The sequence below is a fragment of the Notolepis coatsorum genome, assembly GCF_963971535.1.
Source record: "Notolepis coatsorum genome assembly, chromosome: 17".
Lineage (NCBI taxonomy): Eukaryota > Metazoa > Chordata > Actinopteri > Aulopiformes > Paralepididae > Notolepis > Notolepis coatsorum.
Window position 1 is genome coordinate 68423877 of NC_140181.1, and position 19158 is coordinate 68443034.

General features: G+C 45.9%; 1 protein-coding gene across 1 annotated transcript in view; it reads left to right on the forward strand.

Annotated features, from left to right (window-relative positions):
• The window catches only part of pfkma (phosphofructokinase, muscle a), a 54420-nt gene that overhangs the window by 7089 nt on the left and 28173 nt on the right, over positions 1-19158 (forward strand). The window contains exons 5-10 of the mRNA XM_084332570.1: positions 7491-7656; positions 7856-7900; positions 13642-13750; positions 13874-13969; positions 14328-14420; positions 14779-14904. Coding sequence (XP_084188696.1) covers positions 7491-7656; positions 7856-7900; positions 13642-13750; positions 13874-13969; positions 14328-14420; positions 14779-14904 — 635 coding nt within the window. The remainder of the gene's footprint in view (positions 1-7490; positions 7657-7855; positions 7901-13641; positions 13751-13873; positions 13970-14327; positions 14421-14778; positions 14905-19158) is intronic.

The window sequence follows — 19158 nt, forward strand, 5'->3', positions numbered from 1 at the left end:
ATACTAAGTGCAAATGTGGGTAACAGTGGACTTAACTCGCCGCACGGCGCGACCCCCCCGAGGGTCGAAGCTTGGACCCCGTCCAACTCTCCGGGCGAATGCTCCGGCACACGGTGGTCCTCCAGGTTGTAGTTTGATTGGTAACCTGATAATCGTACCCGGTGTCCGCGAGGACGTTCCAAGTATAAGGTCTTTGGGAGCGATGTAACTCAGTACCCTCTATGTCCCGTCCCTATCTGTCTCCAGGAGGGTAAGCCTCCCCTCCTCACGCTACCGGTACCTGTGGACGGCTGCTAACTTATCTTCATCGCCGGTGGATAACTCTCCACGATCGACCCCACCCCCGGGCCCTAACAGAGTCTGGTTACTGCTTGTGTGCTCCAACCCCGATATCTGAGTCCCACTCGCTTATCAATAGTCTCAGCGTCTCATCCCCGCACACAATCAGCAACACCTGAGTTCAATAATGAAGCCACTTGAGTCCCTGCTCCTGACGTCATTACTTCGGCCCATTCACATCACACTCCCCCCCCCCCTTAAAGAAAGGACTCGTCCTCGAGTCCTACGCCGACATGTCGTAGTCTAAAGACCAACGGGGTGCCCTCCGCTGGCGTACTGGACGTCCCTCCTCGACAGACCCTGCATGCCGACCTTCCTGCAGCCCCGGACTGGACACAACCACCTCCGACTGGGGCGCAGCTTCCGTCGCAGCGGGAGCCCCCTGTGTCCCCTCTGCCTCCTCCGGCCCACGATCACTGGCGGTCTGGTCTCCTGGGGCCTCATGTGCTCCTTCTGAGTCCTCCGGTCCACCCTCTGCGTCCTCCGGCCCACGATCACCGCCGATCCGGTCCACTGGCCCCTCCTGTGCTCCTTCTGCGTCCTCCGGTCCCCGATCACCGCCTGTCTGGTCCTCCGGTGGTGGCCTCCCCCCCGCAGAGCCATCCCGGCTGGAAGATCGATGGCCGACCCAACTGGCACCAAACGGGGACCCAGAGGACTGACGCCGGCTAGACAGGTTTGGCCCACTCCTCGGATTAGCTCTCCTGGATGCTGGGACTGGGGGCTGTCAAAGAAGAGGTGAAAGGTTTGAGTCGGTTGAAGTGAACCACACTCTCTGGCCCTCCCTCCACTAGCACTAGCCTATAAAGCACATCGGTCACCCTCTCCACCACTCCTTTGTACACACCCCATGCTTCCTGGCCTTATTCTGAACCCAAACCAATTCCCCCTCGGAATAGTATTGAAAATTGGCCCTAAAGTCATAGGACTTTTTCTGCTGTTCCGAGGCCCTGGCCTGGTGCCTTTTAACTGCTTCCACCACCGTGGACAACGTATCCCGCAACCTAGACACATAATTGTCCACCGAGTCACAGGACTCCTGATTGCCCACCTTCAGCATAATATCCACTGGCAGAGCAATTTCCTGTCCAAACAGTACTTTATATGGGGTGAAGGAGGTGCTAGCATGCACACTACTACGATAGGCCAACATAACATAAGGCAACAGTGTGTCCCAGTTTAACTGATTGTCCTCCACAAAGAGAGACAACATGGACAAAAGGGTTCGATTAAAGCGCTCCACCAGGCCATCTGACTGGGGGTGGTAGCGGGATGTCCTTGTTTTCTGCATGTGCAGAAGCCTACATAACTCCCTGAATAGATTTGACTCAAAGTTACGACCTTGGTCGGAGTGGATACTCCTTGGCGCCCCAAAACGACACACCCACTCCTCGGTCAAGACTTTGGCAATTGTCCGTGCTTCCTGGTTAGGCAATGGAAAAGACTCCAAGAATGTCGAGTGCCACCCGTTCAAAAGGTCTAGATACCCTGGATGTCTGTAGGGGTGCACATGGCCGCTTCCCCTGACTCTTCCTTGAACCACAATCAACACATTCTCTCACCCATCTCTTGACATCGCCAAACCAGCCTGGCCAATAGAACCGGTCTTTAACTTTCCCTTGCAGCTTCTGCACCCCCAAGTGCCCCCCGGTGGAGACATTGTGCAGCTGCTCTAAAACCCCAGACACCATTAACTGAGGGAGCACCACCTGTACCCGAGAGGCTGCATCGGAATTTGCAGGAGGAATCCGCACCAGCCTATCCCCCTGCACCTGTAGCTGACTCCACACAGTAGCATAATTCTGCAGGCCAGCGTCCACCGGTATTGAACCAGAACCAACCTGATTTTTAAAGTTAATTATTTGTCTTAACTCACTATCGGCCATCTGTGCATCGGCTAACTCATCAGTCTCTTTTTCCCCACTGGACACTACAGAAGGCAGAGCTTCCTGTACTGCGCACATCCTTACAGCAGCCCTGTCTGTTATTGCCTGAGAGGCCTTCTGGTCAGATATTTCTTTTTCCAAAAAAGCCGGCAGCCTAGAAAGGGCATCAGCATTGCTGTGTAGCTTGCCTGGACGATGCACAATTTTATACTGGAAATTGGCCAATTGTTCAAGCCAACGAGCCAACTGCCCCTCCAAGTCCTGAAAGTTATGAAGCCAACGGAGAGAATTGTGGTCAGTTCGCAACACAAACTCCCTACCCAACAAATAGTGCTTGAAGTATTTGGTAAACGCTACCATACTCAAAAGTTATTTCTTAGTGGTGGCATATTTACGTTCCTGTTTTGTAAGAGCCCTGCTAGCATATGCTATTACTCTCTCGAGTCCTCCCTCCTCTTGAGACAATACTGCCCCAATCCCCACGTCACTTGCATCCGTATCCAGGATAAATGGTTTACTGGGGTCGGGATAAGCCAAAACAGGGGTGGTAATCAGATTACACTTGAGCTGCTCAAAGGCTCCCTGACAGTCCTCACTCCAGCGAAAGTGCCTCCCCTTTTCTGTCAACTGGTGCAGAGGCCGGGCAATGTCAGCAAACCCTTTCACAAAGCGCCTATAATATGAGGCTAGTCCCAAAAAATTCTTAACCTCAGTCTGGCTGGTAGGAACAGGCCACTCTCTGACTGCCTCCACTTTAGCAGCATCTGGCATCACTCCCTCACTAGAGATTACATGTCCGAGGTACTGGACTCTCGTTGAAAACAAGTCACACTTGGATGGTTTAACCTTAAGGTTGGCCTGCTGAAGTTTTTCCAGCACACCACCCAGGCGTGTTAGATGTTCATGGAAAGTGCGCCCAAATACAATTATATCATCCAAATACACTAAGCAGGTAGTCCACTGCAGATCAGCCAGAATTAGGTCCATCAACCTCTGAAAAGTGCTGGGTGCATTGCAAAGGCCAAAACTCATCACATTGAACTCAAATAGCCCCTGACGGGTGGTGAATGCAGTTTTATGGCGGTCTTTCGGGTCTACTTCCACCTGCCAATAGCCGCTCGCTAAATCCAGGGTGGAAAACCAACAAGCATGACAAAGGCTATCCAGGGCATCATCAATCCTAGGGAGGGGGTATGCGTCCTTTCTAGTAACCTCATTGAGTTTCCTATAATCAACACAGAACCGGAGCCCACCCCCCTTTTTTTTTACCAGTACAATGGGAGACGCCCATGGGCTACAAGATGGCCGAACTATCCCACTATCGAGCATTTGCTTCAAGTGGCTCGTCACCTCTTGCTGTAAATGGAGGGGGACCCTTCTGGGGTGCATCTTTATTGGCTTTGCATCCCCCGTATCAATCTCATGCGGGGTCAGTTGAGTCCTGCCTAAGTCAGTCTCCCCCTGACTAAACACAGTGAGGTTCTTATGCAGTAACTCCCTGACTTTAACTCATCAGGGGCAAGACCCCTCTCCCCCACGCCAAACTGACGCATGAGTGTATCAACTGTCCAAGGCTGCAAGGTTTTTCCCCCCTCCCTCTCGTCATGCAGCTCCGCCCCCCCTTCCTCTATTTCAATATCAGTGAATAGGGTGCCTACTTTCATGCCATGCTTTAGCATAATATCCTCATTAGTGACATTAATAACCCTCACCGGTAATATGCCCTGCTGGACTCTACTGTACCACCCGAGCTACCAAAACATCACACTGTTTGGAAATGGAAGTGGAGGGTTCCAGCATTGCTGCTGCATAATCTCCCCATCTGCTCTGGACCTGACCCAAAATAATAATTTCACTGCGTGGGGGCACCAGGGTGTCAGACAGCACTATCACAGCCTGAGGCTCTAAGGATGGGTTAGGATCAACCAGGGGAAATTTCCTGCCCATTATCTGACATTGTTTCTTTCCCAAATCAACCACCGCACCATATGTTGAAAGAAAATCAAATCCAAGCAAAATCTCATCAGAGGGAATGTCAGCAACCAAAAATGTTGCTACCAGCGCGAGTGACTCCAGTTGACATACCGTCTGCCAGCATCCCAGAATGCTCATCCCCCCCCCATTAGCTGCTGTAGCCTGCCCAACATAATCTAACGGATCACATCCCCCTTTTGTAGCAGAGAGCCACAGTTGTTTAGGAATGACAGAGCTAGAAGCTCCAGTATCTACAAGTACATGACAGTCTAACCCACCTATCTTAGCTTGGAGATATCCCGAACCACCCTTCAAGCTGTCAGGGGCCACAGTAGACTCAGAAATGGGGGCGGGCATTGGACCCTCTGTGCACACCCCCTCTAGTTTTCCTGTAAATAAGGACAGTCGCGTCGGAAGTGACGATTACACCCACATTCCCAGCAACCCCTCTCTCTTTCTCCCTCACGTCTAGTCGGGGGAATGGGGGCACTAACAGAGTATGGAAGGGGAGCAGACACGGTAGGTGTAGGTTTAGGAACAGATTGGCTTGAATTGGCTATAGTCTGTACAGTGGTTTTCAGAGACTTAACTTCCTGCCGCAGGCCCTCTACGACCCCACGCAGCGTATCCATTTGTTTGTCACGCCCAGATTGCTCAGTGACTCCACGCACCTGTGCATCAGAGGCCAATTTACTACCCTCCAACTCCCTAATCAGCTCCAATTCTGCAGCAAGATTAATGGCATCCTCTAAGGTTGTAGGTTTGGCACTGCGAAGGCTAACTCGCAATTCCCCATTCCCAACATTGGAAATAAAATGATCCTTAGCCAATAAATCTTGGGTGTGGGCGTCCGCTGAGGGGTACGCTTTAACAACCAGCCTCCGAAGCGCAATACCAAATTCTCGGATATTCTCCTTATGTAGCCTCTTACGAGAAGAGAAGGTGGCCCTGCTCCAATCATCACTATCACATGGTTCTAAGCATCTACCCATTGCTGCTTTCAGTAAGACATAATTAGCTTTAGCTGCGGCAGATAACCCACCATATAGCTCTCGGGCTCGACCTGACAAGAGAAGACTCATACATTTTAGTCTCAATCGCTCCAATTATTAACCCCAGCGGCCATTTCAAACTGTTCAGCCCAATCAGACCATTCCCGGCCGGCACCAGTGAAAGTCTCAGGCATAAAAATGGGTCGGGGCATAGCCAGATTACTACTAGGGGAAGGAGACGCGTCTGATCGACTTGGGCCGGCCTCAGCCGGCGGTTGGTTATCTCCAGGCATATTTATTAACTATCCCACCGCTGTCACCAATGTAATAAATACGTGAGTTATACCAGTAGCAGGAGAAACTGCTATTTAGCAGGGAAACTGCTATTTGTCCTAATGCCCTGAAATAACCAACTTCACAACCGGGGTACAAGGAGTAACAACTTTATTTCATTCAAGTACCTATAATAAGCGATTATACCGAGGACACGGGATCTATTAATTAAGAGGACCAATTGGGTACCGTAGAGTTCCTATTATATAACGCCCTCTTATATGAGGCACTGCAATTACAAAACACGGTGTGTCTAATCCCACCTATTAAACACCCTCTTTTTGAGGCACTGCAACTGCACACCACGGTGTGTCTAATCCCACGCATTAAACACCCTCGGTAAGAGGCACAGCAATTGCACACACCACGGTGTGTTTAATCCCACACATTAACCACCCTCTGTAAGAGGCACAGCCCTTGGAACAAAAGGCCTAATAAACCACGCACGTCAGACACCCTCTCGACGAGGCATTTGCAAAACACATCGCACCATAGTAGTTAATTAAGGAGCACTCTTCCGGCAATAATTAATCCCCCCTCTCGTCTTCCCCTGTCCCTCCTCAATCGGTCATACTCAATATCCTACCGGCTTGGCTATACAATAAATAGGGCATAAGGGGATAGGAAGAAATAGCCTATATGCAGATAAAATTAAGAGGCACGGTAGAATACAGAGAGCATAACTATAGGATACCCTAATAATACCATATACAATATAATATACCAATTTACACAGTAGGCCTATACAGTTTATAAAAATAGAGCATAATACAACATCCTATACTAAGTGCAAATGTGGGTAACAGTGGACTTAACTCGCCGCACGGCGCGACCCCCCCGAGGGTCGAAGCTTGGACCCCGTCCAACTCTCCGGGCGAATGCTCCGGCACACGGTGGTCCTCCAGGTTGTAGTTTGATTGGTAACCTGATAATCGTACCCGGTGTCCGCGAGGACGTTCCAAGTATAAGGTCTTTGGGAGCGATGTAACTCAGTACCCTCTATGTCCCGTCCCTATCTGTCTCCAGGAGGGTAAGCCTCCCCTCCTCACGCTACCGGTACCTGTGGACGGCTGCTAACTTATCTTCATCGCCGGTGGATAACTCTCCACGATCGACCCCACCCCCCGGGCCCTAACAGAGTCTGGTTACTGCTTGCGTGCTCCAACCCCGATATCTGAGTCCCACTCGCTTATCAATAGTCTCAGCGTCTCATCCCCGCACACAATCAGCAACACCTGAGTTCAATAATGAAGCCACTTGAGTCCCTGCTCCTGACGTCATTACTTCGGCCCATTCACATCACAGTATTTTGGTTTGCAAAGAAAGTATGCAGTCCTCAAAAAAGAACTAGAATGGCCAATTTTGGGGGCGCCTGTTATTAAAGGTGAATGTTTGTGTGTGCATGTGGATGTTGTGTGTAATGGATGGGTTAGTGTTACATAGAGTCCACAGTCAGTCTGTCTGTCTGTCTGCCCCCCCACCCCAAATAGTTTGTATTACGGTCACGGGTAAAACCTCAAATCAAGCAGCTTCATTCGAGAATGGTTTACTATTACTTTGTGGAAAGTTTCGGTCCATGGTGTAAGGTCAACTTTTTTGGCATGTTCAAAACCTTTTCAAAAAGAGTTTCTTTTGTAATGTTCTGCTCTTTCTGTGATTTCTAGTGTGTGGCAGCTACCCACACGGGACGGTCGCAGTTTATCACAAATGATGTGCTTGTTATTTGTGTAGTAGGATTTACTCACCTTTTTAAGGAGTGATTGAAATGCATAGTAATAATAAAACAAAACGTGAATCATGAAGGGGGGGGGGGGTGTTGCATCATTGACATGGCAATGGTTGGAGGATAATGAAATAATGACAAATAGATAATAGAATACCTCAAATAGAAATACCTACATTTTAGACTTATTTGGATGTCTGAAAAGTAAGTGGCTGACTCTGGCGGTCTACATGTTGTCTCCAGGAGACATTACGTCTGAGGAAGCAAAGGAATCGTCACACTTGAACATTGTGGGGATGGTCGGCTCCATCGACAACGACTTCTGTGGCACCGACATGACCATCGGCACCGACTCCGCCCTGCACCGCATCATCGAGGTGGTGGACGCCATCACCACAACCGCACAGAGGTCGGTCACTACTGTAGCACACACATGCACATACTTATACTGCAGTCATTGTTACCTTGTACAATTATAATAATAATAATAATAATAATAATAATAATAATAATAATAATAATAATAATAATAATAATAATAATAATAATAATAATAATAATAATAATTATTATTATTTAATTTAAGCTTACTTCCTGTTTATCCACAGCCATCAGAGGACCTTCATCCTGGAAGTGATGGGCAGACACTGTGGGTCAGTGTGTGTGTGTGTGTCTGTGTCTGTGTGTCTGTTTTGACCACTCACTCACCCACTAACTAATTGCCCACTAGAAGACTGCACCCATGCACCCAGGCAAATCTTTCCTGTGACAAAATGGCATCCAAGGTAATAAAAAAAATCAACCAACGAACTAGATTCTTGTACCGGATCTCCTCTCTGGTAAACAAGAATACCCTGAAGATTCTGGCAGGAGCACTCATTCAAGGGTACTACGACTATGCTTGCACCTCATGGTACCAAAGCACCTCAAAGGTGCTAAAAACAAGATTACAAACATCACAAAACAAACTGGTCAGATTACTACTTGACCTTACTCCTAGAACCCACCTCACCCCTGCCCACTTTGACTACCTAGGATGGCTTAGAGTAGACGACAGAGTACAGCAACTTGCAATGGGCCTGGTCTACAAGATACACTATACGACTAATGTACATGTCAAAATACTTCCCAAAGGTCAGTGAATACCACGACCACAACACCAGAGGAAGCTCAACAAATCATGTTAAACCCAGATTCGGCTCAAACAAGGGACTAAACATGTTTCGCAATTAGGCCACATCAATGTGGAACGCCCTACCCAAAGCTGTAAAGGAATGTGAATCCCTACCCACATTCAAAACCGCTCTAAAAGAGCACCTACGGGAGGCTGCAATTCGAAACTGGCCACCGTAAATGTCCAAACCCCCCACCCCCTCCTAATAGACAGTCTCCTCCCCTCCGTATGTATATATTCTCTCCCCACCGTATGTATATTTCTCTCCCACCCTCCCACCCCCTCCTAATGTACAGTCTCCTCACCACCGTATGTATATATTCTCTCCCTATATACCTGTATGTCATGTATGTCCCTATGCCATAAATGTCATGATGTCATGTATGTTGTGTATGTCATAAATGTCACTATGAATTGAAAATGGGGGACCCTGATGTAAACAAGACAAACGTCTTTTTCTGGTCTGCATCCCCTTAACAATTGTGTGTATTGAGCCGTACTGTATTGTACTCATTCTGCAATCTGTTAAATAAAGTTTTCATTCATTCATTCATTCATTCATTCACAATGGATCCTAATACAGCTGTTCACACTCATTCACTCAATCACTCATTCTAGCCAGTCTGCTGTCTACTGTTAAAGGGGCACTTCACCAAAAACATTAAGAGTAAAGGAGAAGGAGGCATTTGAATATGGCCACCAATGACGTCATTGGGGACATTAATCATTATGTTGTGTTAATTACAGCTTAAAGAAATTAATGGTAGCAGACAGTCCCTATAAGACAAGGTATTGCTATTTTTCATCTACATCATTTCATGGAGCTGTAATTTACACAACACAATGATTCAATGTCCCTGATGACATATCTGGTGGCCTTATGAAGAGGCGCAACAAACACTGGTATGTGTACATTTTTAAGGCCCTTATTGGTAAGCTACCTCCTTATACTAAATCATTACTGGAATGGAACTTTGGTGCCTATGGAACCCGTTCTAGTGACTGGCTGGTCCCTTGAGTTTGCTCAGAACAGGGTAAATCTGCATTTCGTTATGATGCCCCTAGCTCATGGAATGAACTCCAACAGTCCTTAAAGCTTGAGATTCTCCCCTCTGTTGCAAAGTTTAAAACCTTGATCTCCAACTATTGTCAATCAAGTTGTACTTGTTTTAATTGAATGTTAACTTGTCTTATTGTTGTGATTTTATGTTCTGTGTAATTTTATATACCTTTTTTGCCTGTACGTACACTCGACGTGACTGTAAATGAGGGAAACCACAGTTGCACAGTTGCCTTTCGAGTTTAAGTAAGGGTTTGAAATATTCAAACTCATTTACTTTCAATAACTCAGCAAATTTGTTATTTTTAGGGACATGTTAAGGACTCATGAACAATGTACGAGAATGGTACAGCCTAAATAAATAAAATGTCTTATTTTGTTTCATTTTCCCTTACGCAGGAGAGCCTGTGTCTATGTCTGTTACAGATATTAATGAGATATGTTGGTTTATTCTGTAAAATACGTTATTTTCTTCCTTTACCTGCCCTTCTACCTGCGGCTGGGTGGCGCAGCGGACATTGTGCTCGTCACCAACGCAAGAGACACCGGTATCGAATCCGGCTGTCAGCGTTGCCTCCGGCTTGGGCCGGCCGTCATACTGACTCAATTGGCAGAGTTAGCGGGTGGAAGTCGATGGGTGGTAATCTGGTCGTTGTAAACAGCGACTCCTACAGGTCGGTCAGGGCGCCTGCACAGCAAAGACAGGAGATGGCGGGGGCAGTGTGAGCCTCCCACACGTTACACCTCGCCAATGTATCGGAGGGGACATGTGATGGGCTTCTATCCTCCCTACGACCGGCCAGTGGGGGGCACATGCGAGCAACGATCAGGACAGCGGAGGGAGAATTGGCATGAGAGGAAATTGGGATGGGAGAAAAATCACAGAAAAAGTAGGTTTACTTAGACTTGAAACAGGATGTCCTCTAAAGAGAATGCAGGGTCATCTGGGGAAACAGCTGTATGGCCTAAGAAGGCTGTAAATAGTTGTGTTTATTTACTTCCAGTACAAAAGTGAATACAAATAAATATCTTCAGTGTGGGGTGGTGACCCCGAACAGGGCCCCAAAGAATTTAAACTTCCATTGAATTTCACTCCAAGGTTTTCAGACAAATGTGCAGCCCTGCATTACACATCCAACAAAGAAATGTCTATTTGGGTGAAGATACTACTGTAACCAAGTGGATTTCAACCTGGGACCATATAGGATCCACACTAACCAGCTGAGCTAAAGGCAAGTGCAGGTTGACTGTGACCGACTCGTTAGTAGTTTACACTACTGTCGGCACAAGCAGGTATTCTGCCCCCAAGTGATACACCCTGCTAGCAACATGTAAGACTATACTCTGGTGGCTTAAACTTTTTGACCAGCCAAAGTTCAATGCAAGGACTACCAAACATGGACTATCATAACATTCTATATACAAAAGGGACATATAAATAGGGCCGGTTGTAACAGTGTGTCTGTGCCGCTGAGTTTGTGTGACCAGAGCAGAGGTAATGTCATTGGTATAATACAGGGTGGAAATCCCCAACACATATAGACTATCCATGTATTGAAAAGATTAATCCTTCATATCAATTATTTCCCAATTGATCTGGCAACAGTAGACCCTGAGTAACAGTGAGGTACAATGCAGAATAAGATGAGGTACAAAACTTAGGGTAGGGTGCAAATGAGGTATGAATGTAGTGTAAATCTCTTTAATAATAGATAAATATAAGGGCGGCTACGTGGTGCAGTGGGCAAGGTGCTCACCACGAATATTGGAGGCTGGGCTCAAACAGATCATCTCCCTGTTCGAGCCCAGCGCTCCACATTGCTTTCAGTTTAGCTGGTCGTTCATACTAATACACATTGGCAGTATTATGGGGAGGGAAACTGATGGGTGGGGATCGGGCGTTGTGGACAGCGACTCCTACAGGTCGGTTGGTGCGCCTGCGCAGTAGAATCAGGAAGCGACAGGGGCGGGGCCCCTCCAAAGCCCAGACCCCCGACGCTGAAAGATCGAGCCGTGCAGGTGGAAAGATGCGACTGCTGTTACCTCGAGTATCGGAGGGGACTCGTGCTATGTATGACTTAGTCCACATTGCAGCCGGCTTGTGGGAGGCATGAAACAGCGTTCAAAGACAAGGGAGGGTTGAATTGGACGATACGAAATTGGGATGGGAGAAAAATATAGGATATGCTGGGTTCGAGCCCAGCTCTCGGCGTTGCTTCCGGCTTGGCTGGTCGTTCATACTAATACAATTGGCACTATTAGGGGGTGGGAAAGCCGGTGGGTGGGGATCGGACGTTGTGGACAGCGACTCCTACAGGTCGGTTGGTGCGCCTGTACAGCAGAATCAGGAAGTATCGTGGGCAGCGTGAGCCTCCCACGCATTACTCCTCGCCACTGAGAGATCGTGCTGTGAAGGTGAAAAGATGCAACGGCTGCCTCCTCGTGTACCGGACACGTGAGGCAAGGCTTCGTCCACATTGCAGCCGACCAGTGGGAGGCATGGTCTATCAATGATCGAGACAGGGGAGGGAAGAATTGGATAATACGAAATTGGGATGGGAGAAAAATGGGGAGAAAAAGTTTATCAAAAAAAATATATAAAGTGTCTAAAGTGAGTGGTAAGGTGAGTGTTTGTTTAAAGTGAGTGTGTACATGTGGATGTGTGTGCAATGAGTGTAGAATAGATAATGGGTTGTTACATAGCGTCATTGTCATTGAACATCCTGTGTATAGAAGCTCATCTGTACTGGCCATGAGACTCCGGTAGCGCTTGCCTGACCGCAGCAGTTCAAAGAGGCAGTTGCCTGGGTGACTAGAGTCTTTGATTATTCTCTTAGCCTTGGCCCTGCAACGCTTGTTGTAAATGTCCTGGAGAGTGGGAAGCCCACCTCCAATTGTGTGTTCGGCTGAATGGGCCACTCTCTGTATTCTGCTGCGGTCTTGTGTGGTGCTATTCCCAAACCCGGAGGTGATGTTACTAGTCAGGATGCTCTCTATTGTGCACGGGTAGAAGTTCTTATGGATCTTCTGACTCACTTTGAACTTTAGGCGCCTAAGGAAGTAGAGGCGTTGCCGTGCCTTCTTCACTACACTGTCAATGTGTGTGGTCCATGTCAACTCCTCGGATATGTGGACTCCGAGGTACTTAAAACTGTTCACTCTCTCGACCGGTGCCCCGTCGATGCTGAGGGGGCTGTAGTCCAGGGGCCCCCAACCTCCTAAAGTCCACAATCATCTCTTTCGTTTAGCTGATGTTCATGGAGAGGCTGTTCTCCCGACACCCCTCACCAGGTCTATCACAGGAAGGAATTCAAGGGGAAGACAAATACTTGATTAAGATACTAATAGTGGCAGCCAAAAAAGCTTTAACTAAACTGTGGTACAGGGTAGAAGTGCAGACGAAGGACCAATGGATAGAGATAGTAGAGGGGATACAGGAAATGGAGAGAATCACACATCTGCTGAGGCTGCAAGAAGAGAAGTTTGAATTGAAATGGGAAAAGTGGGAAGAATATAGGAGGGGAAGGAACGACATCACAGGGGATTGAAAAGGATACAAGGAAATGATGAAAAATGTAAATAAAGGATGCAAATATAGAATATGTTTTATTTTTATTTCTTGTTGATGAGTCTTTATAATTTTGTATGCTGAAATGTATTGTCTATGTATGTTGTTGAAAACAAATGAAAATAAAAGAAGTGACTGGCTGCCTCCACATGTATCGGAGGGGACATGTGAGGGGCTTCTATCCTCCCTACGACCGGCCAGTGGGGGGCACATGCGAGCAACGATCAGGACAGGGGAGGGAGAATTGGCATGAGAGGAATTTGGGATGGGAGAAAAATCACAGAAAGGAGGAGAAAAAGTAGGTACAAAAAAAGCTGTTCGATCTCTCTAATGGTGACAAATGTATTGTATCTCAGTCACCTTTGTCCACTGACCCTAAACTAATGGTCTAAATATATAGTGTTCAGAAAAAGATAATGGATCCGATCAGTATGGGTAGGGTAGATAGTGTAAGGATTCTGAATCAGTATCAGCCATTGGAATGTGGTACTGTTACACTGTAATACGTCATCATGGGTATTTCTCTCATTCTCATTTACAAAACCTTCCTTGGTTTGATCCCTCCTTAAGTTGTGTGTGTGTGTTGCTCTAGGTACCTGGCCCTGGTCACAGCTCTCGCCTGCGGTGCAGACTGGGTGTTCATTCCAGAGATGCCACCAGATGAGGACTGGGAGGAGCACTTGTGCAGGAGACTGGCTAACGTATGTCTCCATCCACTGAAAGACAAGACAACCGCCAACATATTCTGACAAATGTATCTTTCCACCCCTTTTCATTTGGAAATCAACCAACTGAATCCTTGTGTTATTGTTACATCCTTACAGCAAAGAGCCAGAGGGTGTCGTCTGAATGTGATCATCGTGGCTGAGGGCGCCATGTCCAGAGACGGACAACCAATCACCTCTGAGGATATCAAAACGGTAAACACTGCCTCAGTAAACATTCTTTCCCCATTGGTGCAGAGCAATGTTTTTGTTTTTTTATTGAACTGAGTCAGGGCCCATATTTATCACATGGTCACACATGACCATATACACCTCACTATAACCCTTTCACTACCACACTACCAAAGGGTTAACCCTTTAACTGTGACAATACAGAAGGTTAACCCTTTCACTGCCACACGACAAAGGGTTAACCCTTTCACAACCACACTACAGAAGGTTAACCCATTTCACTACCACACTAACCGCACCACAAATGACGACAGTACTTGAAAAGGTTGAAGACCTGTTGATGTAGAGATTAGCAGATGCTGATGGATGTCTTTGTCTGAAGCTGGTGACTGACAAGCTTGGCTTCGACACTCGCACCACTGTCCTGGGACACGTTCAGAGGGGCGGCACACCGTCCGCTTTCGACAGAATCCTGGTAAGTATCTTGCTATTACAAATCATCTTTACCTCTGGGGAGGATGGCGGCTCAGGATGTTTCACTTTATAGTATATATATTTTTTTTTCTTTCCTTTTATATATTTAATTTATATTATAACTATTTTATTTGCATTAATTTTATTTAATTTAATTGTCTTGTCATTATTATTATTATTATTATTGCTGTTACTGTCCTGTGATGTCTTGTTTATTATTATTGTTACTGTATTGTGTTGTATCTTGTTTCATGTGGAAAAAGGAAAATAAAGAGAACATTTTGATAAAAAACTAAAACAAATTATCTTTACCTGCACCAAGGGTGAAGCCTTCAAAAACGTGTGTGTGTGTGTCCCAGGGCAGCAGGATGGGTGTAGAGGCTGTGATGGCTCTCCTGGAGGCGACTCCTGAAACCCCAGCCTGTGTGGTCAGTCTTTCAGGGAACCAGGCCATCAGACTGCCTCTCATGGAGTGTGTACAAGTGGTGAGTCTCCACCTCCTATGCACTTCCATCCATGCCTGGTTTAATGTATTGATTAGATACAAACGTATTGTCATCGTACAGCACAAGTACAGTACAACGAAAATAAGTTGGAATCTAACCAGAGTGCAAGGTAACAGTATAAGTGTATATACAGTGTGATTAAATGTAAACAAGTGATTAAATGGAATATAATAATGAAGCTACTGAGTAATTATGTACAGTGATACAAGTATAAATACACTAGGGCAGTAAGCCATACTGGCCAGTAGGGCTGACCCCTATTAATCGATTAGTCGACTAATCGGTCGAAAGGAGCCGTAGTCGACTGGCCAACATCTTAGTCGAATATAATAAAAAAAAAAAAATTAAATTATTATTCTTTTTTTTAATCATTCTTTCCAAAAGTAAAGAGGCCTAGAAGCGTGGCTAATGCTAATGGCACGCATACCAGAGGCTAACTACCTACGAAAACAGGCACAGAGGCACTGAAAGAGGATTTCACCCATCTAATGAACACACTAGACTAGACAAATATCAAGATGTATCCATCAGTGGACCAATTGCATGCTTTTGCAGAGGACAAGAAGCATTCAGTCGACTCCTTCAGACATTAAGCACCCCCCACAGCGCAAATGGAATGATACAAAATTAAAAAAAGTAATTTTTTTTTTAAATATTATATATATATATACCGTACTTTTCGCACTATAAGCCGCACCTGACTATAAGCCGCAGCAGCTAAATTGAATGATGTGTACATATATAAGCCGCACTGGACTATAAGCCGCAGGTGTTTTAATGTTTAATTACCATATGTAAGGGTTCGTGCACAGAGGGGATTGTCACAATACTGTCGGACAAATAACAAGAATTAACTCATTTACAAGTTGTATTAAGTTTAGCAAATAAGGGAACAGATAAATAACATTTCAATGCAGTAAAAAAAAGCTATATTTTCGGGTTTGGTCCACATATAAGCCGCACCGTTATATAAGCCGCAGGGTCGAAAAATGGGGAAAAAAGCCGCGGCTTATAGTCCGAAAAGTACGGTATATATTTTTGTCAACCAATAGTCGACTAACGGCAAATTTTGGCCAATCCTAGTCGACCATTCAAATCCTTAGTCGGGGACAGCCCTACTGGCCAGTGGTATAACTAATAGGTTGGTATAGTGTGTATATAAACAGGAATCTATATATATAAACAGGAATAGATATAGTATATATAGTGTGTATATAAACAGGAATATATGCAGGAATATAAGTATATACAGTTGTGATGGATCATTCATGGTCTATGTGGATTTGATTTAATTTATTCCTGTGTGCTATGGATGTATGAGCCACCACAGGACACATCAGATGCCCTTGCTCTTGGTTCCCAAATAGCAGCACAGAGCCGTGCTATTAATGCACAGGGAACCATGTTAGGCTCTCATGAGCATATTCTTCGCACTATCACAGAACAACAGAACACACATGCTGAAACAAAAAAACACCAGCAGTACAAACCCCAATCTTCCGGTTCCACAACCACCTTTAGTCCTGCTCCATAGTCCTCCTAGTAGTGAGCCGAGGATGTTACAGTGGTGGTGGCGAGCGGTGAGTAGGGCCCAAATGCGAGACAGAGGACAAGGAACGAGTCGGGAAGCGAAGGTAGCAATACAAGGTTCTTTACTGGCAGTAGTAAACACGGGCACATCACAAGGCACGGCAATAAACAAAGGTAGCGGCGCAGTCAAACTGGCTCGGGGAAACAAGACAGACTAGAAACAAAACCTGACCAGAAACCGAATTGAGTACGAAACAAAAGAGCATCAAAACGAGAACACTAACAGAACAGGGAGCAAGGGATAACTCCGCAAACGGCAGGAGGACACGAGCAACAGAGTACAGGGGGCTACACGAACGACCGGCAGAACACGGGGTAACACAGAAGACTGGGTACAGAGCATACGGAGCAGGATACTGGAAAACACGGAACAGGATTCGGGGATAAGCAACAAGGTACACTGGGTGAACAGAACAATGACGCCACGGGGAGACACGGGGCAGGCAGGCATAAATACAGATGCTGATTACAACAAGCAACAGCTGGGGAGACACGGACAGACTAGAATACATGACTGGACCGAATACAGATACACACACTGAGACAACACTAGACTAGATCACAATACAACCATACTGGGGAGAACACAGGACTAGATAATGGGACACAGCACAGATAGCAGATACACATGGAGCAGATCAGTGAGCATGACAGAGAACAGATTAATAAACGCAGACAGGCAAATCAGAGATAACATGAGTAGTAGCACCGACAGGCCGCAAGATGGCAGCAGAGGACCACTGTTCATGAGTCTTTGGGTGGAGTTGAGAAACGGATTGTAACAGAGGATCCCTACACCGACTCGTTATGATGGGCATCCAGGAAGATCTAGAGGGTTTATCACCCAGTGCAGTCTGGCTTTTGAGTTTCAACCCTCTATGTTCAGCACAGAGAGAGCCAGAGTTGCCTATATAATTTCTCTTCTCTCTAATGAAGCCCTATAGCAGACTCCGGCCTGTGCCGATACACATCTTTTCATAGCGGAGATGAAGAGTGTTTTTGACCATTAGGCACTAACGGCAACTTTTCTCCATGCCTTGTCAGAGAAAGTGAAAATGAATGATCCTGTCGTGAAGTTCCTGACACGTTTTGAGAGGTTAATCTTGTTGGCTATTTTTTTATTTAGCCGGATAAAACATTAACACATCCTGCACCAAAAACGTTGTACAACGTGTTTCAAGGTCATGCTAATTCTGCCATTCCACGGCGTACAACGTTATTGAGATCATATTTCATTTTTTCGCCATGGTATTCAGAATGCCCTCACGGAGCCTGGTCTGATGCAGTGTTAAGAACACTGCATTAAGAACAGGTTTCTTATTTACAATGTTGATCTGGTTAAGTTCCGTTCAGTTAAGTTAAGTTCTATTAAGTTAGATAGCCGGGCTATCTGTAGGGCTGTCTTAAATACTTCGAAGCTTCGTTCGATGGACATGGGATTCGAATATGAAAATAAAATTAGATTATTATTAAAAAATATATATATATATTATTATTATTATTATTATCTTTTTTTTGTTGTTGCAAAATCAACTCTGCCTCTCTTTGTTAATTACAACAAGCAATGCTGTTTGTTATTTAAGATGAGGTCGGACTCGGCACTGACAGATTTGTGTTCATTGTGCTGCTTTTATAAAGCCTCAAATGACTGCTTACAATATTTCATGTTTCGTTTGTCTAAGATTTAAAAAGGTTTAAACTTTACAGCACTGACAAAGTTGAACAAAGTGCTGTACAAGTCCCACAACATAAAAAAATAGAAAAAATCAACAAAAAAAACGTAAATGTTGTTTATTTTTATTATTTCGATGCTTCGAATTAAAATCGAATCTCGGCCCCGAAGCTTCGAATTCCAAAAAAAATTCGAAGGTCAGCCCTACGAATCTGTGAACGCAACTGAGAGAGAAAGAGCACTCTCACTTGCTCCACATCGGGAGTGAGGTTTACTGGCTCTCAGGGATTTACTGAATTGCTGGAAGACAGCCTTCAATACCCCCAGAGGACACTACGAATATCTGTCATGCCTTTTGGCCTTTCCAACTCGCCGTCTTCCAGGCACTTGTAAACGACACGTATTCGTACCCGAGCCAACCACCTCAAACTGAACCTAAGCGAAACAGAATTGCTTCATCTGCCGGCCAAATCCTCCCCGCTGACCGACCTTTCCATCACAGTGGAGAATGTAGCCATGGCCGCGTCCCCGACCACCAAGAACCTTGGTGTAGTCCTTGACGATCGGCTGAACTTCTTCGCTCACATCATTGCAACGACAAGAACCTGCAGATTCCTCCTGAGCAACGTTAGAAGTATCCGCTCCTTCCTGACAAAAGAAGCCACTCAACTTAGACTACAGATGGAAAATAGCTTCTGCTAAACATGTGCAAACATGTTTTCATGTGACAATGATTAATGTAAATGCACAATGTATACTAATATGTCTTTACTACTATGCACTCAACACTTCAGCACCCAAGTTTCAGCACTGTTTGATGAACATTGTTACTCAGCTGTAAGAGATGTACCCTTCCTGCTGACTTGTCGGCAGAACTTTGGATAGCTAAGCGTCAGCTAAAGGACAATGTAAATGTCAATGAACCGTTTCGGTACGGGACCTTCGGTTCAGTATGCGCTGTGTACCGAACA